General features: G+C 41.6%; 1 protein-coding gene across 1 annotated transcript in view; it reads right to left on the bottom strand.

Moving 5' to 3' along the window:
* Chn1 (chimerin 1) overlaps positions 1-27,491 on the bottom strand; it is a 152,226-nt gene extending 124,735 nt beyond the window's left edge. Inside the window, exon 1 of the mRNA XM_055600555.1 lies at positions 27,449-27,491. Within this exon, the coding sequence (XP_055456530.1) occupies positions 27,449-27,482 (34 nt within the window). The 5' untranslated portion in view covers positions 27,483-27,491. The remainder of the gene's footprint in view (positions 1-27,448) is intronic.
* Between the last annotated feature and the right edge of the window lie 425 nt (positions 27,492-27,916).

Raw genomic sequence — 27,916 nt, 5'->3', positions numbered from 1 at the left:
AAGGAAGGAAGGAAGGAAGGAAGGAAGGAAGGAAGGAAGGAAGGAAGGAAGGAAGGAAGGAAGGAAAGCAAAGCAGCAGAACTGGCTGTTTTCCCAGAGGAACAGAACTCAATTCCTGGCACCCACATGGCAGCTCACAACTACCCGTAACTCCAGTCCCTAGGGACCCAACAGCCTTTCCTGCCTTCTGCTGGCACCAGGCATATATGCTGGTAAAATACTCATATACATAAAATAGCAAAATATTTCTTAAAAAAAGAAAGTATACACTATGGAATACTATTCAGCCATAAAGAAAAATGAAATCATGAACTTTTCGGGTAAATGGGTAGGTTTAGAAAAAAAAATCATACTGAATGAGGTAATCTAGACCTGAAAGATAAACTTTGCATATTTTCTCATACCTGAGACTCCTGGCTTCAAATCTTCAGAAGTGAGTACATATGTAGGCATAATATTATTGTGTACTATGTAAAGATTCAAATGCTGACTTCTGTGGCCCCAGTAACTGGCTGCAATCCTTGTTCTGAGAATCTCCTGTCTCAATGTTTGCTCCCCATTTGTCCTCTGATGTGCCAATAAAGCAGCTTACAGCCAATCACTGAGCAGAGGAGAGAATAGGGCTGCACTTCCTGTAAGCCAAGAGAAGAAGATAGAAGGAGAATATAGGAGATTCAGCCACAGGCAGAGGTCTAGGAGACAACAGGAGAGAGCAGCAGACACAGAGAAAGCCATAAAGTGCAAGTATTTCTGGGATTTACAAAGGGAAGAAGCCAGATTAGCTTAGCGTGTTAAGAACAGAATAATACTGCTCAGTTGTTGTGCCATAAAGTTTATTAAATAAATATAATAGTTCAGTCTCAATTTTTTGGGTGCTAGCCGGGTTAAAAGAGAAACACACAATTTTAAAACTACCACTAACATACATATCCTAGAGTAACTACAGAAACCCAGAAAGTAAAAAAGTGACCATTGCTGGGAAAGGAGACTGGAGAGTAGAAAGGGGAATAGCAGAGAAGAAGTGATCTTGGGGGGGGGTGAGAAAAATTGGAGATGAGCTCTAATTAAGGAGAGGGGAAATAAATACAGAAGAGGGAGGAAAGAAGGTAGAATAACAGTAAGAATGCCTGAAAACCTCTTAAGAATTCATACTATTAACTATTTACTTAAAAAACCACACACCTATGATGCATTTAAGTCTGTGTATAAATAAATATACATACATAGTTTTAATGAACTTTTCTAATCTGGGGTAACAGTGTTTCCTCCAAGACCCAAAGACCACCTAAAACTCCAACAACAGGCACAGGAAACCCTCTTCTCAATTGTCAGTCAGGGTTGCCCAAGAGACTCCTGAAACTTTACTGCTATTGCCTTTGGTTGCCTCCCAGAGGTGGAAGGCACATTCGTATTGCTGAAGACACCATATACTTCAGATACAGGGCCCTGAGGCCTCTGAGACGGAGCTGACTTGAAGGCTTCCTCCCAGAGAGTTCGCTCAATGGCACCAGAAGGCCCATGCAAACATCCAAAGGAGGAAGGCAGCCAACAGTCCTACCCAGCTACGACACCAATGAACCACAGGAAAGACCAGCAGGGCGCACACGACGGCAGGTGCAGCAGTGGTGCGCAAACACAATTTCTAACTGTACGTAAGACTCACTCAACAAGAGAGAAACCAGACCTGGTACTGGAACCACAGCCAACTACCTAGGGCTAGTGAGGTCACGGATCTTGGAGGAGAACCTACAGCCACCACCTTACTAAATTAGCATAATCCATAACTACACTCTAAACATTTGTCCTTATACTTACAGACAAGTGGAGTCTTCAGCGCTCATCAAGGAAACTCCTATTTGCAACAGATGGAGACCATTACAGAAAACCACAGCCAATCCAAATGTAGTTATGGAACCTACCCAACGGTCCCACCCACAAAACCCTCCTGCACCTAAGGCTCAGGGAACACTGCATAAGAAGGGGCAGAAAAACAGTAAGAGACAAAGGATCATGACATTTGCTATGAGACTGAGTCTTCCAGTATTGTCAGAAACTACACTTATGAAGTCTCACCTGCATGACAGCCTAAACATGACCTGAACAAGGACAACATCAGAGACATGCTAAAGTGGATAAGGGGTGTGTGAGAGACACTGACAGACGAAGGACAGGCACAGGGACGGGACAGGATGGGGACTACACACAATGAAGGACCGGCAACTAAGGAATTTTGACAGTGGGAAAAACAGTCTTCCCCAGGGAAGAGAGCACATCAACTGGTTATCCAATGCCAAATGGTCAGCCCTGAAAACATACTTCAAGTATATACATTATACAGACTAAGGAGGTTATAGTTAGGAATATATATGTATATGCATATATGCATATAACAACAATTAATGGGAAAAAAAGGCTATAAATTTGATAGGGGCAAAAAGGGTACATGGGAGGGTTTGGGAAGAAAGAAATAATGTCAAAACTAAAAAATAGGTAACCAAATCACCTAAAACTGTTCCAACTTGAAAACTGATGTGTCATGATCCAACTGCAACAGAAATTATATATTAATCCCCAAAATGATCAATTTTTTTTTTGTTTTTTCAAGACAGGGTTAAAAGGATTATTTTTAATTCTTCAGAAAAAAGTACACACCAAGTGTTGATATGTTAGGAAGAAGGGAGGGGAGGTGGGATAGAGAATCTGAGATGGTACAACTACCATGCTCACAGATATGACCTTGTCAAAAATCTCCAGAAACAAGCGTTTTTAAACACTCTGTTCAGCTCCTCAGCAGAAGACACAGCCCAGTCCAAAAAAGCTTCCTCCTAAATGTGACCAAAGCTTGGAAACTGCTTTCCACAACTGCAGCTTGGCCTTTCATTCAAGACCTCAGCAAAGCTTCCTGTCACCAACTTGGCAGAGGCAGCCAAAAGACCAAACAAACAAAATCCTTCTGTTCTTGCAATCCTTTCCATTACATTTTTGGAAGCAAGAAGCCGTAACATACAGCTCAGCTCTATGAAGAAGAAGGGGTCTTTTTTTTTTTTTCTAGATACAACTCATATCTCTGAGACTTTCTCCCCAAAGTATTTGCTGATTTCTAATGTTTGTCCTAGCATCTGGCACACTTACAGAAAGTCCTCAGACTTGCTTGCCCAGTTTCTAAAGGACACTTCAAGAAGAAACTCAACTCCTGCCAAGGCTCTCTAGTATCTCAATATTCCCAACAGGCTGCCATATGGACTGTACTGGATAAGCAAAAGACTACCTTTAATAATATGACACCCTTCCCGAATTCCTCTACCCCTTATCATCTAAGAATGCAAAACTCATCCACTCACGGCAATAAGTGTACAATCTCTACTCTGCATCTCACATGTTTAAAATTGAAATGCAGTAAATTAATATTTTATTAATTTCTTATATTTGACTTTTAAAATATAGCATATTTTCTATATTACCATAATAAAAATACTTCTGATGAACACATTTTCCAAACATAGCTTAGACGTTACTATCTATAGCACTAGAAATCCCAGGTATTAAAAATGTAACCAATGAACACTATTTTCAACATTTCTGTTGCCCTGGTTTGCCTCTCTGATGCTGTGATAAAACACTAACCAGAAGCAAACTGGGGAAGAGAGGCTTTAGCCGGCATATAGGTCATCATAATCCATCGCTAAGGGAAGTCAGGGCAGGAACTCGAAGCAGGAACTGAAGCTGACTCGGACTGGCGCTCACTTCCTGACTTTCTCGGCTTGCAGCCCCCTTTCTTCTACAGCCCAGTCTCACGTGCCCAGGGATGGGCACACTGCACACACGGGGCTGCCCTCTCTTGCATCAATTAGCATTCAAGAAGATGCCCACAGACCAATCTGACGGAGGCGATTCTTCAGCTGAGATTCCTTCTTTTTGTCTAGGTTTGTCGAGTAGACAAAAACTAAGACTTTTTGTAAATACAAGGGGTTTTTTTTCCCTAGAAAATAACCAACTAAAATTAACTATATATTTGCTGGTATGCTTCCTTATCGTCCAAGAATTCTCTTTCAGTCATCTCAACCCTTATTTCTTTCAGCAGACAGAGTATGCACATTCTTTCTTCCAATTCATCCTTTTGGACAAATAATTCCTACCCCACACCTCTATACGTCAACATAGTTCTGTAGCAATGGCCCACCCTGAGCCTTGCCCTTGAAGGCAGGGCCCCCACACAAGGGACCTAAGGGTAAAGCAACACAGTGTGCATTCTTCTTCACATGGTCATAGAACTCCCCAGTGAATCAAGCCTTAAAACAACCTCTTTCAAAGCCTTCTTACAGCACTGTGTTCAAGTCTCATGAGAGGCCCAGTGCTCAGAGAGCAGAGGTACTAACCCTTACATGAGAGCTTATGGGGAAAGGAGAGCAGAGGATCCTGATGCTAAGTGGCATCGAGGGGAACTGAGGTAAGAAAACGTTAGAGCATTCTTCACCTTGCAATAATTTCTACAAGCATTGTATTTCAGTTAGACAACTCAGAGAAAGCCACACAGTCACTAGGGGGTTAAAGCAGACACTAAAAAACTACAGAGAAGTTTGTTTTAAATTACATGTTGCAGAGTCAAATATGGAACAAAGTGAAGAATAAAACCAAAGTCAGATTTGTCAACCACAAATGACCAGAGTTGGATAATTCTAAGTAAATGCTAAACATACCAGAGTATAATAAAATGCTCAGTACAATTTAATTAACTATACTTTGCTCAATGATAGTACAGGGTATCAAGATGTAAAAAGTCTTGGAAAAGAGAATTTGTGTTCTAAATTGACAGGTGCTTGTTTTTCTTTCTTTGAAGGGAACCAGGGCACCAAAGATCTGAGTATGGTGTCTTGGGCTGACATATGCATCCAACAGCACCTATAACAAGCATGTAATGACTGGGCTGTCTTAAAGCAGTTCCTGCAGCATGAACACATGATGAAAAACTAACTGCAAGTGTAAGCACAACAAAGAATCTGTGTTTTCTCAACTATAAAACCCCAATGTTCTGAAGAGTGAAAGCATTTTACACAACTCATTTGGCAGTCAACATTTGTCTGACTTGAGCCCACAAGTACTTTTATAATGCTTTGGTATTATACTAACTGGTGGTAAAAGCCTCACCTCAATGGATTTGAGAATACTCTTATTTTTCTGATTAAATGTGACTGATAATCAGTTTCACTTATATGTGGTTATTAATGTGTGACTAAAGACTAATGCTTTAGATGCTGCTGGGGTATTACAGCACACACACACACACACACACACAAACCTATATCCTTTCTAAAGTCTCAAACACCCTGAATTCTAACACACTGGCCTCTAGGGTTTTGGACTGGGGATTATAAATGTGTTAAAGTTATTAATAGTTATGGCTGATCATGTTAAACATAATCAAGACTTGCCCTTCTGCTGGATTATTTCCAATGGTAATAACAGGTAATAAAAGGTAACCTTCATAAGTCACAGAAGTGCCACTTGGTCTTCATGGGGGTTCCCTAACAACTGGAGTAGGGCTGTCTCTGACTCTGCTGCCTGCTTCTGGTGGATCTGTTTCTACTAACTGGGCTGTCTTGTCTAGTCTCAACAGGAGAAGATGCTCCTAGTTCTACTGCAACTTGATATGCCAAGGAGGGTTGATACCAATAGGAGGAAAGAAGAAGAGAGTGGGGGAGGGAAGTGTGAAGGAGGGACTGGAAGGAGTGGAAGGATGTAAAGTAAATAAACTAATGAAAGAAAACAAAACAAAAACTTTCTGTCGCTGTCTACAAAGACTGCTATTTTAAAGGGCTGTGATGCAAGGCATTACTTGATAACTTGCTAGAAATGTAGAATCCCAGAACTGAGCCCATCTGAGTCAGAATTTTCATAAGACCAAGTAATGTGTGTGGACAGTTTTGAGAAGCATAGCCTGCAAGCCCTGAGGAGGTGTGCCCTCTTGCCCCAACAGTCCACTGGCTTCTCTCACTCTTGCCCACTTTCTCCAGCCTCACTATTCATCAGCTGCGGAAGACTGACATTCACCAGCAGCCTCCTGAGCCTGCAGTGGGTCGCCATGCTCTCGCTATGGGAGGCTCCATCCCTTGCTCAGCTTTTTACTTAGTGAAGCTTCCCTGCTCCTTCATCTGAAAAGTCAAAATGCCATGACACCGGCTGTTCTCCTTTACGATGCATTAGCGGCGTGTAGACACAATGGTGGGGAAAACTACTGACATCTCAACCCCAAAACAAAGCAGTAACAGTGTGCTACAGCTGCCACTACATACTTCAACCCCACACACTGATACCAAAAAAGAAAAACACAACAATACTGGCCTGATGTACAGAGGAAGTTCCAGGACAGCCAAGGCTTATACAGAGAAACCCTGTCTCGGGAAGGGGGGGGGGGGGGGGTGGACAGACACATTTTACCTAAGAATGTCCTGATGAATTATTGGTTTTACTAAACCTCAACTCTGAAGATACAGATTTCATATCTTATGTGAGAAAATGGGAACTACATAAGTACATCTTCTACCTGGATACTGAGTATGATGAATAAAGTAACAAATATAACAATCTTGAATAAAACACATAGGAGGTCATCATAGTTGAGAGCCGGTAGCTGCAAATTTCATAAACACCTTTCTCTTCAAAGAATGGCTGACAAACTATGACTAATCAAACATGGGTATTTGATAGATATTTTCTTAAAAATGAACAAAGTAAGCTTGTCATTTCAACAGAACTGACAGTATTTATAACTAGTCACAAAACTGAAAGCTTTCAAGCGAAAATTAGAATTTGGGGAAACTTTATCAACTACCATGAGCTTAACAGATCGTTAATTTTTAAAGGCTTCTGTGCTTCTAATGAGATGGGTGGTTATAGTTAAAGAATGTGGTTTTTAAATATACTGTAGGATAAAATGTGTTAACATGAGACCTGAATAATTTCATAACTAGTCTTTTTGAAATATCAAATATACAACAATATAGTATTATATATGGGTAAAGGATCCAGTTAAATACAAGACACACTGATTGATTTTAATGTTAATAGTACAAACTGCTCAGTGATACTGTTTCAGGGTCTAGAATGCAAGTCACTTTTTACGGAAGTGCTACTCACGAGAGGCTGGGGAGATAATTCAGCTGGGAAAGCGCTGTCACATAAGCATGAAGACCTGATTTGGGCTGTGTATACCCATAATCCCAGGGTTGGAGAGGCAAGAGATAGGAGATTAGTGGGGCTTGCTGGCCAGCAAGTAGAGAAAGATCAGTGTGCTTCAGTGGCAGACACTCTGCCCCAAAAACACAAAGTGGCAGAGACTGAGGATGCCACCCTCATGTACACACAGCCATACACTATGTGTGAACATGTACACACACACACACACACACACACACACACACACACACACACACACACTACTACTTGTCAAGTCGGTGTGGCATCAAAGAAAACCTGCTACTATCTGAAAAGACCGGTAAATGCTTTCTTTTTTTCCAACTCTGTACCCATCTGAAGCCAGAATTTCCTCATCACTCAAAATCATAGTCCTAAAGACAGGTGCAGCTGTGATCCTCAATTCTCCAGACAGGGGCTTATAAAAAACTGTTACAACCAACAAACAAAATACTACAAGTCTCTTCTCACTATAGAGTTATTTTTCATAAAATGTTACTTATTCCAGCATGTAATAGCCTTTTTAATATTATTTTTAAATTAACGGGCAACTTTCTTATTTATCAATTTTAATTTTAAATACAGTGAATATTACCAACACAAAACACACCTTTCATCTCAAAGGAAATAAAGAGATTGTTTATTTTGTGACCAAATTTGATTTATGTTAGCACAAATCCATTCTCCAACATGGAAACAGTTTCATAAAGTTTCTATAGTAACAGAACAAAGGAAGCCATAAAGGAAGACACTTTCTCAATGCCATGCTGGAAACACCATCAGCCATCAGGCAGTTCAGCCACTTGGGGAAACCTCAGCTATAGGCCTTTGACACCTAACACTCTTCGCCCTCCAGCTGGTGGAAACTAGGTTTTGTCTGCAGGATGCTGGGTTGGCTTTACCTTTAGTGATGGGCTGTTAGTTCTGACATATATGGGGGTAGGAAATCTCTGAGACTAGCCCAAGGTAAACTGTAATTAACGGGGCTCCGAGACAGCAACATCCCATCCTCTGCTCATCACGGAGGCTCGAATCACTAGTCAGTCTTTGTATACACCTTTTTTCCAGAAATTCTCATTCATAATGGTGAGACACGGAATGCCCCCAACAACAACAGTCTACAGGGCTCTGGTAACTGGGAATCACGTAAACGGGTCTGGAGATTAGTTGGAATGCCTAAAAACAACCTAAGCCAACAGCTGGTACACAGTGGTAGACTTGTAGACCTGAACGCTTTCAATTCACCAGGCTTTTGTTAAATGCTTTTAAGCTTATTTTGTGGATACTCAAACAATCTTAAGAAGCAGGTGTAGCTGGATGCAGCGGCGCATGCCTTTAGGCCCAGTGCTCAGGAGGCAGAGGCAGGCGGATTGCTGTGAGTTTGAGTCCAGCCTGGTCTAAAGTGAGTCCAGGAAAGCCAGTGCTGCACAGAGAAACCCTGTCTCAAAAATAAATAAATAAATAAATAAATAAATAAATAAATAAATAAATAAATAAATAAAAAAAAATTAGGTATATTCATAATGCCTTTTAATGATAAGGAAACCAGTACCTGAGACCACAGCATAAGCAGCTAACACCCTCCGCAGACAGGCAATCCTTAACTCAGATTGTGGCATTTCACTGCTTATAACTGTGACTGATAACAGAAATGCTTATAAATGAGGCAACAGTGAGAGCCAGGGAGCTCATCTAACAATTGAGCTAAATCATCTGATTTAGTCAGAAAGAACTGAACTCGAGAATGGAAAGGAGGCAAACTAAGGAAGGTTATACGGACAGAAGAAAAGCCAAGTAAACTGCTCACAGACAGGTGCTGGTATTTGAGAGGATGATTCAAATGAGGCCCAAGAGTCCAACACTAGGCTACAGAATGTATTCACAGGGCTGGAGAGACGGCTCAGTGGTTAAGAGCACTGACTGTTCTTCCCAAGGACCTGCGTCCAATTCCCAGCACCCACATGGCAACTCACAACTGTCTGTAACTCCAGCTCCAGGGGATCTGACACACTCATACAGACATACATAATTGACAAAATACTGATGCACAATAAATAAATAAATCTTAGAGAGAAAAAAGAATATATTCAAATACCAGTTTGGAAGTCTATCAGAAGTCTAACTGATATCTCTTGTAGCCAGATTCTTTTGTATTATTGATACATTCTTGATTGCTGACTTCCTTGTAGCACAACCTTCAGTGAAAGTCTTTGGATGTTTCCTAATTGTCATATCCAGAGACAGTGACTGTATCTTAAATCCATTAATGCCAAAGTGCTAACTTTCAGGCCTACATCACGTTTATATTTTGAAGTGACACTATCCCACTGGGCTTAGTGACAGGAAGGGCACATATTGTCTGTATTTATGAAGGAGTCCTATTAAGGTCAAGAACAGCAATCTCTTCCAATTTCAAATTCTCCTAAGCTAAAATTTATGCTGGGGTATGCAGATAAACTCTGCATAATCTTGCATTTTCTCCTTCCTGTAATATTTAAGCTATGAATCATTTTTGTTGAGGATGATTTCTTTTGAAATGAGGGATCTAATACATGGAAGAAGAAAAGAAGTGGGTGGCAGAGCAGCACTCATGGCTTTTGCAATGTGACATTAAAACCAACTATGGAAATTGGTACAGAAAGTAAAGCGAGACCACAGACTTTTGTTGGTATGTTGGAAAGGAGGGATAAGGCCACAAAGGCAGGCTATCAGAGTTCATCCACATCCCTAGGCAATGTGTTATCAAGTGAGGGATGGACTATGTAATCCTATGAGAGGAGAGGGTGGAAAACTGACTCAGTTACGCATTTGGGAGACTGGAATGGAAAAATACCACATGCATAAAATCTAAAAAAGAAGAAAAAAAAAACGAACTTACAGGCTTCTCTGAAGGACTTTAGATGAGATTAGGAAAAGCTTTTAATGTACAAAGTGTGATAAATAACCAACAATACTTTCTTTTCTGAGTATTCTCATTTCATGTCAGTGATTATATAAAGAATTAGAACCTTCCTTCACATCCAGATCACCCTACCACTGTTTTTCCTTGAATTTCTAAGTTCATCAGATCCAAATCTTGTATCTGCGGGTACTGAAGCAGCTGTGCAGCTGAGAAACAGAATGCTCAGTACAATGACTGTGCTCCCTGGTAGCTTCCACAGCTAAGTGGGCTGCCGCACAACCTTCCTGCCTCCGAGCCACAGCCCATGCTTCAACATATGGTGTGCAGAACAGCAATGACTCAACATTTTGCTAGATCACAAACAGGAAGCAGGAAGATGAAGCAGTTATTAAGGGCTGTAGATTCCACAACTACAGTTTCCTTGCACGATACAAGTGAAACACAAAGAAAAAAACCGGCAAAGACGAGAGCAGTGTAGCAAGAATTTTGGTTTCTTTAAAAACCCAGTTATGAAGAAAAAAAAAAAAAACAGTTATGTTAGGAATATGTTTTCGTTTTAGGTGTGGGATATGGGGCTGCTTCAGATTGTCCACAGCAGCTATGATCTGCCTCATGCCCTGATAGGAGTGTGATTTTCTCAGCTGAGGATAGTTTACATTTGGAATTCTGGGAACTCTTCTAAAATCGAGAAAGGCTGAGGTGGCTGCTACTCCCTCTGCTGTTGCTTTTGCTGGTAGCTGATTGCTTTTGCTATTTGTTGGGTTGCTGGTTGGAGCTATACTGACTATGAAGATCGAACTTGCCCCAAGGAGCTCAGAGCCGCTAATCAGCAGGAAGTAATCTAAGGATTACTCCACGGAGATGGACGCCTATCCTTCTTTCTTTCCTACCTAGTGTTGGGAGGTTGGAAGGGATAGGTGTGTAGGGAGGTAGGAAAAAAACCCAATGAAATAGCCAAAAGCCCTGCAACAGGGTAGGACTGGGAATGTAGCTCAGCTGGTAGAGGGTTTAGGCAGCATGCAGCAGGACATGGACTTGACTAACTGAATCACAGCAGCTCATGTCTATAATCCCAGTACTTAAGGAGGTGGAGGCAGGAGGATCAGAAGTTCAAGGTCATTCTCAGCTACACAGCAAATTCAAAGCCAGCTTAGGCTAAAGATTCTGACTTAAAATTGTTTTAAGATTTTTTTTTTTTTTAAGTAAAGGGTACCCAGGAGCTTCCCATTTAGGGCTTAGAAGGACGAGGGTCTCTACATTTTCTGGCAGGCTGGTGTGAATTTCTGAAAGGCAGACTATACCTGTCTTTGAAGGACTAGCTTTGGCAGTACAAGAAAGTGTTCAACAATGTGGGACCTAGGGTTATGGAAAACTGCCTATCCTGGCACTTGCTATCAGAATTTTACTTTGTGCAAGTCAAGGGCAAATGAACATTTGCTGTTATTATTATTATTAGTGTTAGTATTAGAAATAGTATTATTTCCACGGAGATACCGTTATTAGATGTCACTAGAAAGAGTTCCATATAAAGTCTTCAGAAAACTGGTGATGCTGGAGTCTATCTAAGGTATGACAGAGGAAAGCTCCTTTCTGTCATTCTGCAACGAGCAACTCCTAAGCATTTCTTACAGGATGAACAGCAAGAAGCCTGACAAAAGCGATTGTGACAAATACATGTGTGTGTATAAAATATACGTACAACACATACACATAAAGATATATGCATAAAATCAAGCAAAAAACACGGTGCAGATATAGGTATTGGTTAAAGCCATATAAATCAAAATGTGATTCATAAGCAGTACAAGAGACCTCTTACATGAACACAGCTAAAAGTTAATAAATTCCTACAAACTAATAAGAAACATGTCAACAGAATACCTAGAAAACATAATACTTGGAAGAACTTTCCAAGATCTATCTTTATTTAAGCAATCACCGTCTTCACATTTCTACCACAGGTCTCAGAAGACTGGACCAATGCCAAATATACTGCATGTCTGAAAGGTGGTCCAGTGGGCCTCCAGAGTGGACAGGCAAATCATTACCTGTTCTTAAATACCTAAAGAGTCCTCTGTTTGACTTGAAATTCAAGTTAAATCCTGCTAATAAACAATGTTGCCATCCTAAAAGCAGACCAGTGATTTCTGTCTGGCATCTGTGAGCAAGCATTTGGTCTAAAATGCTACCAGCATGCTTCACTGCACTAGCACCGTTAGGGTGGCCCTCCAAAATGGCGAACACTAGGGACTGGAAAACAAAAGGTCATTGTCACTGGAACATAAAAAAGAAAGCGGCAGAGGCTGGCAGATCTCTGAGGCAGATCTCTGATTTTAAGGCCAGCCTGGTCTACAGTCTACAGAGTGAGTTCCAGGAAATCCAGGGCTACACAAAGAGAACTTGTCTTATTTAAAAAAAAAAAAAAAAAAAAAAAAGGGAATCAAACCCACAAGCACAGAGAAAAAAAATAGCAATAGAAAAATATTTTCATTGCTTTTATATTCTACAAGATATGAATATTTATCATTAATGACTTTAAACTCCTATATATGACGAAATAAATGATTCTTTAATAGTTCGAAACTGATCATCAAATCAAAGCAAGGACCAAGGAATTTCCTAGGGAGACAGCCTCTGGTGTGCTCACTTAGAAATAATCCAGAACTTACATTCCCTGTCCATTATCTATGTTTCTGTATGTATGCTCGCACCTATTTTTAATGTTGAGAAACAAGAAAACGTGACTCCTTACAGTGAGTGAAACTGGACAGACCGAATGTTAAGAGGGAGCAAAGAGCACAGACAGTATTTGCACAGGCCACAGCAATCCAAGGAGAGCCCTACAAAAATTTTAAGATGATAATCAGAAATTAGAAGAAATGAACAAAACGTATCTTAGTATAGACCAAACATTGTGATATATACTCAAAGCTAGTGACGAAGTTGTCCACTCGGAAGGTGACGATAAACCCTTTCCTTAGCAAACTACACACACATTCATGTTTCACAAGAAATGTTGAAAAGATGCGCAAAGAAAAAAAATTCCACTGGATCACAAATGCAGACTATCCTAAACACAGAGAATAAAGACAGGAATTTTTATGGTTTAAAAAGTTTGGAATGCCACCCACCAGAAGTTTCTTTGACTCTGAAAATAATTTTTTTTAATTGAAAATGGATACAATTGAAAGCACAGTTATAATTTTATCAATGAAAAAATAACTAAATCACTTTATAAATTAAAAAGTACCATCTTAGTATCAGCTATACCGTAGGTAAACAACCCCGATGCTGGCAAATAGCCCCACAGCTGTTCCCATACCACATTCTTCTGAGCAGAATTTTTCTAGTTCCTAGTTCAGAAATGAAATGCTGAAATGCAATGTTTACATGAAGTCAATGAAAATTAAACTTTAAAAAGATGTTTTACAAGCTTTTAAAAGGAGAGCTGTGCAAAATGATATGATGTCAGTAACTAACAGGAAACAGAACACTGAGGCCCTGACACAGGAAAGGGCAAGCTGACACAGGAGTGTGGTCCACAGCAGCCGCCCACAGGCAGTCAGCACACCAGCTTAGCAAGGATGCTAACGGTTTCCGAAAAGAGAGCTTTACGACTCTTTCTTCATGTACAATGGATTCTGTCTACACAAACCTTCCTAAGAATGGTGGGAAATGAGCACTTTCACAACCCTGCAAAGTATCTGGTTAAGGACTTAAATCTAGGTATTTGCAATCTGATTCACTCTGCAACAAAAAAAAAAACTCCTTTTAATGTTCTTATTCGATGGCTTTCTTTTGTGGCTTACTCCCTTAGGGAGAGGCAGAGAAGACTCAGAATGTCCCATGAAGCAACACTCCAGCAATAAAGTATACTAAAGTACTTTCCTGCTTTAGCCTCTTTGAGCACAGTGTGCTCCTCCCAATGAAACTGACGGGCTTTTACAGATCAGCCAACAGTATAAATCTCTCTACCAATCTCAACATCAGCTCAGCACCGTCCCCTTTACACAGAATAATGTTAATGTAAACAGTAAACAGGCTGTTAATCCTGGTATTCAAGGGGTGGGAGTAGAGACTGAATTCAGATTGTCCAAATTAAAGCTGCCTTTGGGTGCATTCTAGGCTGGCCAGCCGGCTGTCTCCTGAGTCTGGGTTTTTGAGAGTAGCCTCCACTAGGTTCTTAAAGTCTACTTATAGGAGAGATCAATGCATTCCTGTTGACTTCATTATTGTTCCACTCAGCAAATCTTAGTCATAATTAGAATTAGGAATTGCTAAGTATTAGAACTAGAAATTACACATCATATTCCAAATATACATTCTTGCCTTTAAATATAAAAATAACACAATAACCTGGAATCAATTGCTAGTGGCTAGTCTCCTTATAAATGCCATTATTTTAAAGATTGCTAGAAACTAGACATGTAGATTACATGTCTTATAAAACCATATTTTCTATCTTCATTTCCCATGCTTTCTTACAATGAAGCATATTTATAAGTGGTGCCAACAATGATGCAGGATTCCATCAGAAGTACCAGGAAATTAAAATTTCTTTATAATATACAGTGACTAGAGTACTTCATGGTCCCCATTCATAAAGAAAAGTTAAAATGAAAACAGTATGGAGGAGAGAAACCAGCTTATATGAAACATACATGATTACCAACAGCCATTCAAGTCTGTCCATCCAGATCTACTTTGGCCAGTCCTGTTTACTTTGGTCCAAAAGGCTGATATCTACAGACTTGTGCTCTGGATCCTTCCTAGATTTGGTTAACTGAAAATACTATCATGGAATAGGAGGAGAGTGTCCTTCAGAAGAAAATGAGGCTGCAGTGTGGTACCTATGGCGATAGCATTGTAGTAGAGGCTATTACTGATGTATTAAATTTTGAGTGGTCCAGAATATTATGTATTCCATTGATAATGTGCATGTGGTATGTTTATGTTTGCAAATATCTTTCATTTCATAATAAGTTATATACATTAAATAGATACAAAAAAATAAACTTCTATTTTATTTTAAAGGTGCTTAAAGGGCAAATACAATGAATGGAGGCATCCCTTTCCAATCTCCAGTGATTTCAAAATAACCTTAACATCTTCAACAGAGGAGCTGTCTCCTCTCTAATAAGCACTTTTCCAAGTACCACATTTAAAACTCAAACTCTGTACATTTTGCTGAATCTCATAAGCCAAAGGGAGAGAGGAAGCACAGCAGCAAGTGCCATCTTGTGGGCTTCCTAGAAATTGTTTTCACTTGTTTCAGAGTTTCAGAACCAATCATTACAAATATTATAAGGTTCAAATAGCCAAAATGTTATTGCAATTTACATAAGAAGGTTAACTTTGCCAGGACCTTATGTCAGTAACTAAAATAAACCCTATCGCTGTAAGTAGGGTTTAGACGGGGTGTCACTTCAGCCCAGGCTGTCCTGGAACTTATTATGTAGCCTAGGCTGGCCTCAAACTCCTGCCAATCTGCCTGCCTCAGCCTCAGCCACCCAGCTGCTGGGATTACAGCCGTGCACTACCGTACCCAGCCCATTTATGGCCTTGAGTAAGAGCCTTCTAAAGAATTCAGAATATTTTTAGTCACACCACAATATATGATCCTTACCTACAGAATCAAGGCTAGATAATGAAGGTTAAGACTGCTGTATACCAAATGGACTTAAAAAGCATCTAGTTGGTGGAGAAGTTAGACTAATTCTCCCAGTTTTATGATATACCAAACAAAGCTATAGCATACCATGTTTCAAAAAGGGGGAGGGGCTTTCAAAAAACAAAAACAAAATAAGTTATCAAGAATCTAAAATTACAATGGAATTAATGAACAGATACAGTCATAACCTCATAATCTTTGTGCACATCTGATAAGCAGAAGGCAATAATGACTGAACAATTTAGTGTCAGTGGCAATATAAGGTGCTTGCCTAGAGTCATGAGGCTTGGGTTTGATCCTAGCTTCATAAAAAAGATGTTATACAGCATATAAACACTAAACATACAAACATACACACCCAACAGACTAGTATAGACATACCAGATCCTTGTCTTTAATGTAAAAAGCTCCACTGTTCACAACAGTGAATGGAGCTTACCAACTGTATAGCATGGCCTTTAGTTTGGAGACCATGCAGTTCAGCAGCTTTACAACAGACTATTTGGATTTTAAAAACATAGGCCTTGCCTAACAGGCCCAGGCCCTAGGTTTGATCACTGGCACCACCCAAAATAATAACTGTTTCTTGTCATATAAAAGATGTCAGCTGAAAATACATAGCAGGGGTGGGGAGATGGCCATTGGGAAAGTGCCTGCCACCCACACATGAACACCTAAGCTCAGGTATCTACCAACCACACAAAAAGCCAGGGAGGTGTGTACAACCCCAGAAGCAGTAAAGGCAGCATCCCTGGAGCTCACTGGCCAAACTGAATGTATCCTTGCAGCTATGAGAAAACTACGATGAAAATTTTAGGGCATACCGTTTAAGTTATCTAATATTAATTCACTAAAAATGAATTAATTTTCCTTTCTCATCTGATAATGAAATTAGCTTATTGTAAAATTCGAAAATGCTAGATGTTATCTGCTGAAATCTTATAATTTTAATTTAAAATTATTTTTAAAAAATGTAGGAAATTTCAAATGCTTGTCTTGATTAGAAGAATGAAGTCACACAGCATTAAGAGTGTGTATGCGTAGCCACACCTCAAAGAAATGCTGAGGCTGAGTACCAACACTGCTTTCTCCACCAACTTCTCTGTAAGCTAGAACATCTGTGCATGTGTGGAGATTGGGGGGGGAAGGAAGGGTGGAGACTAGGGAGGCAGAGTAAGAGCTCAGAGCTCCCCTGTCTGGACAGACTTAGGAGAGCAACAGCAGAGGCAAAGCAGGGCTCTCTACATCACCACCTCATCTCTCTGGAAAACCTAGGATGTCAGACCTCAAAAGTAAGTCTCTCTACAGTAACAAGGTCTGCATCCTCCTTTTTATTAGCCTGTTACTGGTCCGTCTTGCTTTTTTTCTATTTGAGATAATTTGTTCTCATGATAGCAATTGGAAGAATAGTGACAAGTCTAGAGGATCTGGATTTTGTCAAGAAATATATCTTCAAATTCTAAAATTATCTTTTAAATACCACAATAAGGAAAATTGTGAAATTTTGTTTCTTAAAGATTCTTCTCGTTCTTCTGTTTTTGTTGGTTTGTTTGTTTGTTTGTTTGTTTTTTCCAGATAGGGTTTGTCTGTGTAGCCCTGGCTGTCCTGAAACTCACTTTGTAGATCAGGCTGGCCTCAAACTCAAAAGATCTGCCTTCCTCTGCCTCCCAAGTGCTGGGATAAAGATTCTCTGCTTTAACTATACAGGCTGTATGGACACACCACAAGCATCTCTGGAACCTTGAGGAGTTAACGAACGCCGCCAAACAACTGAAACAGTAACAGCATCAAAACAGCACAGAGAAGTAGCAAAGGCAGCTTCATCAACAGTCCCACTGTTATACAAAGCGTTATGAGCAACACATGAGCTGTCCTATAAGGCAGTGAACGACCCCCCCGCTCTGCTTTTGACAGGGTCTTTTGTGGGGTTTGCCTGCCTCCATCTCACTATTCGGCTGAGCAAGGCACTGAACTCCCAAGTGCTGGGACAGGTGTGTGCCACCATGCCTCATTACTGGGTTTACCTTCTTTAGCTTAATATGTTCTAGCACATTCTGAAAGACAATTGTGTGAGCCCTGTGCTCCACTGCTTCTTGTTTTCTCCTGAAAACACTGAGGGAGCTGGGCACAATGGTGCAGTTGTAAATTCAGTACTCAGGAGACAAAAACAGGAGGGTTATAAATTCTGGTCCAGCCTTGACTACACAGAGTTTAAGGCTTAACAAGGGTTACACAGTGAGACTCTATCAAAGTAAGAACAGAAAGAAAAAAGAAGAAAAACAAAACAAAAAAACGCTGACAGTCCAGTTTCTAAGTAGAGGACTAGTCTATGAATGCTCTCTGAATGTGGCAACCCACCGCGTCTGAAAGGCCGACTCACAGAGGAGGCCGCAACCACCATCACTGTGAACCCCTGCAAAGCTCTGAAGGATCCAGGAACTACCACACCCGAAGCTTCTCGAATTTCTCTCCCCTGCAGCAGGATCTCTGAAGGAGGTTTTGTTTCCAGTGAAACACTGAAGAAGGTAATCAGCCTGGATTACCAAATCCTGAATGCAGATACTGACATCTGTCCTCTGCTTTCAGTCTAAAGAGATGGTTACAGGATACAAAACCCTGTAAATCCAATCATCATTTCACCACAAACTTCAACAACTGTGCTGACAAAACAACCAATTTAAGAGATACACTTGCTCTTAGAGACCACAAAATTGCAAGATTATACTACATGTGTCTTCCTGTAAAAACTGAAGATAACAAAAAATAGAGAAGAAGCATTCTGAGCTATGGACTATTGCTAACTCAGTTAAAATTACAAAGTGACAGCCATCTCCTATACCCAGGCAAGATTCCAATGGAGGGATTGGGACACCAACCCAGCCACAAACCTTTAGCCTACAATTTGTCCTGCTTATAAGGTGTACTGGGGTAAAGATGGAGTAGAAATTGAGAGAATGGCCAACTAATTACTGGCCCATTTCATGAGAGGGAGTCTGCCCCTGGCACTGCTAATGATAATCTGCTAAATCTGCTATACTTACAGACAGGAGCCTGGCATGACATGTATCAGAGAGGCTTCTCCAGCAACTGATGGAAACAGATGCAGAGACCCACAGCCAAACATTAGGCTGAGCTTGGGGAGTCCTGCAGAAGAGGGGGAAGAAGGATTGTAGGAGCCAAAAGGGTTAAGGACACCACAAGAAAACCTACACACTCTAACCTGGGCCACAGGGACTCACAAAGACTGAACCACCAGCCAGAGAGCAAGCATGGGACTGATGTAGGCCCTCTGCATGTATGTAACAGTTGTGTAGCTTGGGCTTCATGTAAGCCCCCCAACAGCAGGAGCAGGAACTGTCTGTGACTCTGTTGCCTGCTTTGGGACCCTTTCCCCTAGCTGGGATGCCTCTTCTAGCCTCAGTAGGAGAAGAAGCACCTAGTCTTTCTGCAACTTGATATGGCAAGGCTGGCTGACATCCATGAGGCTGGCCATTTTCTGAATTAAAAAGGAGGAGGAGTGGATTGGTGAGGTTGGGGAAAAGATTGGGAGGAGAAGAGGGAAGGGAAACTTCGGTCAGGATGTAAAGTTAATTAAGTTTTTTAAATTACAAAGTGAGAAAAACATGAAATTTTAACCCTGAACACAAACTACTGAAATGTACTGCTTTGGGCCAACAAGAAAGCTCAGCTGATAAAGGTCCCTGCCACCAAGCCTTATGACCTGAGTTCAATCCCCAGAGATAAACAGAAGGAACAGTACAGGCTGAAGATGGGAGCTGATGTTAGAAATGGGACAGCAGGACGGAGTGTAGCTGCTTAAAGAGCCTAGGGGAGCCATTTAGTTTTGAAACAAGTTTGTGATCAGGAAAAACTATTCTAGTAATGATGGTTCTTGGACTACATCCTTTGTCATACCTGCCTCACATCAAGAAATGCATGCACTATGAAAGTGAAAGGTGAAGTCAGGGGAGAGAAAGGAGCCATCCTGAGACCAGCTAAGGAAGAATAACAAGGTGGCTGGGAGCCATGCCCTTGCCCTGACTCACTGTGTCCCTTCACAAAGCACAGTGGACAGCTTAACCCTCATTAAGCCCATGCTCAGAACCTAAACCACACTACTCAGAACACACGAGGGTGGTTCTATTGTTCGGGGAAACTACAGAGTGGTCTACAAACACGCAACTGTCTTAGAGGCTCTCGGAGACAAGGCCATCTTCTAATGCTTCTGCAGTGAGCTTTACACTGGAAGGGTCATTCACACCTGTCATGCCGCACTTGTGAAATGGAGACTGGACGCCTGGGAGTTAATGACATAGTCTGAGGTGGGCCTGAGCTACACAAGACTGTCTGATGGGGGAGGGGGTAAAGTTCCCTTTCATTTCAGCTCATGTTTTTAAACTCAGATGGTGTTTTACTAACCTAGCTGAAATCTACTTCACATCCCATTTAACATTCATCCTTTGAAAGTGTTGCTAAAGTGTGTTTTTAGTGTTGTCATGAAGTACTCGTTTCTATAACAAAAAGTCAAAGGAAGAATATAACATAACTTTGTCAGACAATTTATTTAACATGGTTTTTCACTGTTTAACATGGCCACCCTGTCCTGTTACTTTCTTTCTAGCTTTCATTTAAGAGTAACAATTAGGCCAGTGGAATGGCTCAGCAGGTAAGGTCATTTGCCACCAAGACAGAGGACCAGAGTTTGACCCACAAAACCACATGGTAGAAAGTGAGAACTGATTCCCACGGCTGTTCTCTGACCGCCATGTGTGTACGGTGTGCACATGAAACCTTCACATCACACTTAACCTGGTTAAAGAGAATGAATTATTTTGCTTATGCTACCTCTTTCGAACTCTTATTGAAACCATGAGTGTGTGTGTGTGTGTGTGTGTGTGTTATATGTGTGGATAGTTCAAAGAGTATTTTTCTACCAGATTTCCTACAGCTGCTTTAAACCAGTCTAAAATACAGAAGTAGCTGTTGGAGCTCAAAGTTAAAAGACAAATAACGTATATCCCCTTGTTGAGACAGGCAATTCATCAAGTAACCCAGACTTGCCTACAGCTCCTGGTAATCCTCCTGCCTCAGACCTCATGCCCTGGGATTATAAGAATGCACCAGGACTCCTAGCCAATTCTTATTTTTATACATGAATCAGACTCTCGCAGTCCTTAGAGAGATGCACAGTATGGCATTGTTGGTGCCACTAAATTCCCATGCAGAGAACAGCAGGGAAAATAAATGTCTGTGTGGAAAAAGTGATGTTAAGACAGAAAATGGCCAGGAGGTGGTGGTTTACACCTTTAATCCCAGCACTCTGGGAGGCAGAGGCGGGTAGATCTCTGTGAGTTGGAAGCCAGCCTGGCCTACAGAATGAGTTCCAGGACAGCCAAGGCTACACAGAGAAACCCTGTCTTGAAAACCAAAAAATACAGAAAATGTTGACAAAAGTGGATTTTAAAAAGTTAAAAATCAAGCTGGAGAGATGGTGCAGAGGTTAAGAACACTGGCAGTTCTTCGTAAAGGTCCTGAGTTCAAGTCCCAGCAACCACATGGTGGCTCATAACCATCTATAGTGGTATACAGGCACACATGCAGGCAGAACACTATAAATAATAAATAAATAAAATAAAAGGAGATTTCTAAAAAACAAACAAAAAAGTTAAAAATCTTTTCTTTTTTTAAAATAATGCTTTCTTTTTATTATTTCTTTATTTATTTTATATATGAGTGCTCTATCTGCATGTATACCTGTATGCCAGAAGAGGGGATCAGATCACATTATAGATGGCTGTGAGCCACCATGTGGTTGCTGGTAATAGAACTCAGGACCTCTGGAAGAGCAGAGCAGTGCTCTTAACCTCTGAGCCAGCTCTCCAGCCCAAAAATATTTTCTTAACAACAAACATTAATAACATTTTATATAATACATATATTATACATTTTATATTATATCTGGAGCTCATTCTGTAGACCAGGCTGTCCTCTAACTCTGAAATCCACCTGCCTCGGGATTAAGGTATGTTCCACCCCTCCACTAACAACTATGATTCTTTTCACTCTTTTATATGATACTAGACTAAAAAACAAACTCTAAAGCTGTAAATCTAAAACCCTGAGAAAGGTAGATGGGCCCTGACCATCAGGCCACTCTCTCACAGCCTTTAGACTAAAAGGAAAGAGGACTCAGAAGTGCACTTAGCGTTCTCATAGAGGACCCAGATTCCGCTCCCAGCATCCACAAGGCAGCTCACAACCAACTGTAACTAGAGCTCAAAGGGTTCAGATGTCCTGAAGCACAGATTCCGGCATGCACATGCATACGGAGACTGGACATTAACACACATGAAACATGTATATCTAACAAATGTCACCAGAGGGCACCTCTGCAGCTAGTGTTCGGTCACAGATGTCATATTGAAAGCATTCAGTTGTTTAGGACAATCAAAGCTTGCTAGGTACACACATACACACACACATACAAAACATTCCCATTTAGCAAACTTGGCATTTCCATTTAACTTCTCTGAAAAACATCCACAGAGATGCCTGTAAGCAGCTGTTAGGACAGCGACAAATCCTACACAAACTAAGACGTCGAAAGGTTTCTGTGGCCACGAGGCTGAGGAAAAATGGTGACTTAGTAACTTTTTCTAACACTGTGGCAAAACACCATAACCAAGGCAACTTGGTAATTCGGGGACCCTGTGACACACCTCCTCCAACAAGGCCACGCCTCCTAATCTTCTCCCAAACCATTCCACCAATTAGGAACCAAGCGTTACAGTATCTGGGCCCACAGGAGCCACTCTCAAACCACACTCACAGCCTCGCCCTGCAGGGGAGTAGCCACATCATCCTCCAGTTCATTCTGTCCAATTTCAAAGGTGCCTGGAGTCTTTCTCAGCCTCCACACCTTTTAAAAGGCCAAAATCTCTGAGATTCAAGGCAATCTCTTTACTGTAGACCCTGTAAATCAAATGGCAAATTACAGAGTTCTAATCTACAGTGGCACAGAATACATATTGCCATCCCCAAAGGGAGGAATGAGGGCACAGGAGGAAAATACTACACCAAAGCAAGACCAAAACCTAGCAAGGCAAACCCAACCTTCCTAATGCTGTGACCCCTTAACATAGTTCTTCACGTTGTGGTGACCCCAACTATCAATTTATTTTTGTTACTACTTCATATCTGCAATTTTGCTGCTGTTATGATTCATAACATAAACATCTGACAGACAATCACTGTGAAAGGGTCATTTGCCGTCCAAAGGGGTCACGACCCACAGGCTGAGAACCACTGTTTTAGCTCCACGTCTGCTGTCTCGGGACTGGAATGGCTCTGCCCTTCTACCTTTACTGACTAAAATGCACTTCTTTATCTTGGGCTGGTTCCACACCCTGTCGAAGTTCTCCTCAGCAGACATCAGGGCTCCAACATCTTCAACTCGGAGTCTCCAACACAATCCAGGCTTCTTTCACAGCTTCACAAAATGACCTCTCTGGGCCTCCATTCAGGGGATCCCTGACACACAGCTGGCCCCAGCACCTCTCCTGAATCACATCTGCATCAGCTTTCCTCTGTTGCTACTTTTTAGGAGCAGGAAACCCCTCATGTCTTTTCTTTATACACGGTAGAAGCTTAGCTACATGGGGTCTTGGCCTGGGCTCACCCTGCCTCTATTCCATTTCAGATCAGGCTTTTCTTTAATCTTCTCATCTCTTCTAGGACAGCTTTGGCTTACATATATTTCATAGTGCTATTTTCTCCTCAAACCTCATTTTGTATTTCTTTTTGCTCTTTTTCATAGTGAACCTGCAAAACAATGATTATTAACAACCATGTGACAGAATCCATCCATAGTTGGCTGTCTTGAAATCTCCCCCAACAAGGAAATCAATCCATTACTTTTCAAGTTAGCCTCAGGCAGACTCTTAGGCCAAGGGTGGAAAACAGCCACATTCATTGCCAAAATATCCTAAGAATGTTCGCTAGCCCAGCTGCTAATATTGTTCTCCCCTGAAACCTAAGGCTGCGCTCCTGTGGTCCACACTGCTGTCAGCACTACTGTCTTCCCAGGCAGTTAAGGCCTACTTACAGTGCTCAATCACATTCCTAATCCAAATCCCAGAGTCATCCACATTCCTCCAGAAAACAGCAGGGTCAAGCATGTCACAGCAACAGCCTATTCCCTGGTACCAGTTTCTGTCTTAATGACTTTTCTATTGCTGAGATAGACTCCATGACCAAGGCAACTTATAAAAGAAAGCATGTGCCAGATGCTAGTGGCGCACACCTTTAATCCCAGCACTTGGGAGGCAGAGGCAGATGGATCTCCCTGAGTTTGAGGCCAGCCTTTGCTACATAGTGAGTTCCAGAACATCCAGGGCTATACAGAGAATCCCTGTCTCAAAACACACACACGCGCACATACACACAGCACGCACGCACACATGCATGAAAAGAAAAGGAAAGAGAAACGGCATTTAATTTAGAATTACACTTTCAGAGTGCTAGGATCCTTGATGACAGAGTAAGTTTTGGTGGTAGGAATAGCTGAGAGCTTTTATCTCAATTTACAACTACAAGATAGAGAGGGCACACCAGCAATGGTACAAGTCTTTTGAAAACTCAACTCCCACCCCACCCCCGTGATACCACAACTCCAGCAAGGCCACACCTCCTAATCCTTCTCAAACAGTACCACCAACTAGGGATCAGGTGTTTAAATATATATGAACTTCTTGGCACCATTCTCTTTCAAACCACCACAGAGAGTAAGAGGGTACTTTATAAGTGACCTATGACTATAATGATGGCGACCACATGCTGGGGGGGGGGGTCAGACTATCCAGACAGACAAGTATTGTTCAAGGCTCAGTCAGGCGAGGAATTGTACTAAGCACCCAGACTCATCACTGGCCTGCTAGAAACCACAACCGCTTAAGCTATAAATGATGAGATTCTGGCCAAAGGATGACCTGATAGCATGATAATTCACCCAGTTCTGCCAACTAGAGCTCTACAGGTGCGGCCTGTCACAGCACCCTGTCAGGTACTGCAGCAGCAAGGCCTAAATTGGATGACCTCAGACTTTCCTAGTAATCACTAGAAAACAAGCACGGCCCTATTTGGTAGATTCCAGCAAAATGTCCAAGGTGTACATTCCTGACTATAGAGTCAGGGCGACTGAACTGCGAGTATGCAGTGGAGGCCTGGGAAAGACAGCTCCACAGACCCTGCATGTTGTGGCAGAGGTCTGCAGACCCAATGAGCAAAGCCAGAGAGGTAAGTCTGTCTGAAATACATTTGTCTAGTTTTGAGGGGAAAGATTGTAAAAAACGGTATCAAGGTGTAGATATGACTCAGAAGAATGTCTGCCTAGCATACGTGAGGTCTTAGGTTCAATTTAAAGTATAAAACAAAACAAAAACTAAATTTGCACCATAAAGATATCTACCCAGCAGGTGTTAGCTGCCAAGCCTAATGACATAGTTCAATCCCTAGGACTGATGAGGTGAAAGGAGAAAACAGACTTCAAAAAAACGTGACCTCTGAGCCCCACACAGGCACCCTAGCATGTCCCTTTTCCCTTCCTCTCCCATAATGTAATTTTAAAACAAAGTGAAAACAAACAAAAACGTATCAAGGTTGATGGATTTATATGAAAGGTGAAGAAAAAGTTTCAAATCTCTGAATTTTCTACTTTTTTTTTTTAATGTATATGAGTGATATGTCTTCACACACACCCAGAAGAGGGGATCAGATCCCATTATTGATGTTCATGAGCCACCACATGGTTGCTGGGAATTGAACTCAGGACCTCTGAAAGAGCAGTCAGTACTCTTAACTGCTGAGCCATCTCTCCAGACAAATCTCTGATTTTCAAAGATAAACACTTTCAGTGCGTATCTGAGTTTTAAAAAATGAAAGTGAAACTCTTAAGGCTGGAGACAGTAGGTAAAGTGCCGTGCCCAAAAGTCCAGGGACCTTAGTTCACTCCCAGCACCCACACAAGAAAGTCAAGAACGGAGGCCAGCTCCCATATTCCCAGCACTAGACACACTGGGACAGGAGGGGCGCTAAGACTTTGCGGCTAGCCAGCCTAGCCTACACGGCCAACCCCAAGTCCTAGTGAGTGACTGTCTCAAAAACTAAGAGAGCTGGGGGAAGTGTAATGTGGGTAAAGTGTTGTTGGACAAGCATAGAGTCCGAGTTCTGATTCCCAGCACCCATGAAAAGCCAGTGTAGCAGCACACAGCACACCCCTATAAGCCAGCATTAGGGCAGGGGCGGGGGGAGGCTGGATAGGGGAGCAGACAGCAGGAGGATCTTTAGAGCTTTCCAGCCAACCACTCCAACTGAAAGAACACACACAGGCACGCACAAACGGTAGGGCTGAGAGACGGCTCATTAGGTAAAGCTCTTGCCTCTCATGAGTCAGGTCCTCATGTTTATCCAGAATTCAGATCCTCAAAACTCATGATGACAAATGGAGATAGGCAGATCCCTAGAGCTGCTAACCAGCTTGGCAAAGTTCTGGCCAGTGAGAGATCCTGTGTAAAATAATATAACTTTTTTTCACTCCTGTTTAAACTCTCAAATAATGACATGGAGACTAAGCTCTAAAGCACCACGCTGGACAAATACTCATTTACTCTAACCCATCCACACTGGTCTGGACTGTTTCCCAGCCACATACCCCATTACCTGCCATCTAGCCTTGCCCTGGCTGCTCCTGCTCCATCTTTGTCCTTGCAGCAGCTCCCTCATGGCTTCCTTCTCTTCTTCTCCTCTCTCCCCAACCTGGAAGTACCTCCTAGGAATCAGAAGTCCAACCCTAACTCTTCTGCCCAGCTATTTGCTGCTCAGCTATTTCTTACCCGATCAGAGATGATGGAGAACAATTTTACACTGAGATAGGAGATTCTCCAATGGAAATGACAGTAGCCACGTCTGGACTGTAACTAGATCTCTGGGCACAGAAACCAGCATCGAATATACAGTGCACAAAACCATCTCCCCACAACCCTGCTTGAACAAAAAGCACAAGGAATCTCAGGAACAACACTAAGGTTTTAAATGCATAGTGACACAAACATATAGTCATTGAGGGTGGCTTCCAAGGAATAACACCTGAGGATGACCTCTGAACTCCACGTGAACACATGCACACAAACGTGCACACACATATACTGCACACTCAAAAATAGGTGTATACACACACACACTTAATAAGAGCTTCTAAAATTATCTAAATTAACTTCTAGCAATTACCAATAAAAATATTACATCCATCTATGAAAAGTGTGAATGAAAATTTAAAACACAAGTTAAGGAGCTGGACTAGACTCTTGTAAATACTCTTGGAGTATATCAAGACACTCGAGACAGCCATGGACCAAGATATTCAAGGCAGCCAGCAGTGGTGACTCTGGGAAGTCAGAGGAACAAGCTGATGACTTTCAGAGTGCATGCATCGAATCCCTACAATCTTTTCTTTTCTTTTTTGGCACGATTTCTCTGTATATCCTTGGCTGACCTGGACTTGATTTGTAGACCAGGCTGGCCTCAAACTCACAGAGATCTACCTGCCTCTGCTGGAATCACAGGATGCAGCCACTACCACCACCACCACCACCACCACCACCACCCGCTAATCCCCACATTCTTATTACCATCTGACAGAACTTGCTCCTCTCTGTTGGTCATCAAGAGTAAATAGACCTGTAGTCTTTGCATTCAAGAGGCTGAGGCAAGATCATCGCTGAGTTCAAGGCCCTGTCTCAAAAAACAAAACAAAAACAGAAAAAAGGAAAAGAAATAGGCTAGGGTGTAGCATGATGGAGGCCATAGGCACCTCTTCTACTTCCTAAAAGACTGACTATAAAATCAAGTAAATGGCAGTAACATCTAAAGTAAAATAAAATCCAATTCTTCTATCTCCTGAGTACGTCTCTTCACATATGCAAAAAGGCGAATTGTGAATTGGGCCAAGTTGATCCAATCTCCTAGTATTTACTTGTAACTCAATAGCTCTCAAACTTGTGTGTGCACCTAAGAGTGTCCCTTTAAAAATCTCTTCCCCCCTAGACTCTGACAAAAGCATTTACATTTAGCAGACAGACAGATGACACAAGAAACAG

Source organism: Psammomys obesus, unplaced genomic scaffold (genome assembly GCF_907164565.1).
Source record: "Psammomys obesus unplaced genomic scaffold, mPsaObe1.curated_primary_1811, whole genome shotgun sequence".
Taxonomy (NCBI): domain Eukaryota; kingdom Metazoa; phylum Chordata; class Mammalia; order Rodentia; family Muridae; genus Psammomys; species Psammomys obesus.
Note: the sequence above shows the minus strand (reverse complement) of the source record. Positions and strands in the feature narration are given on the sequence as shown.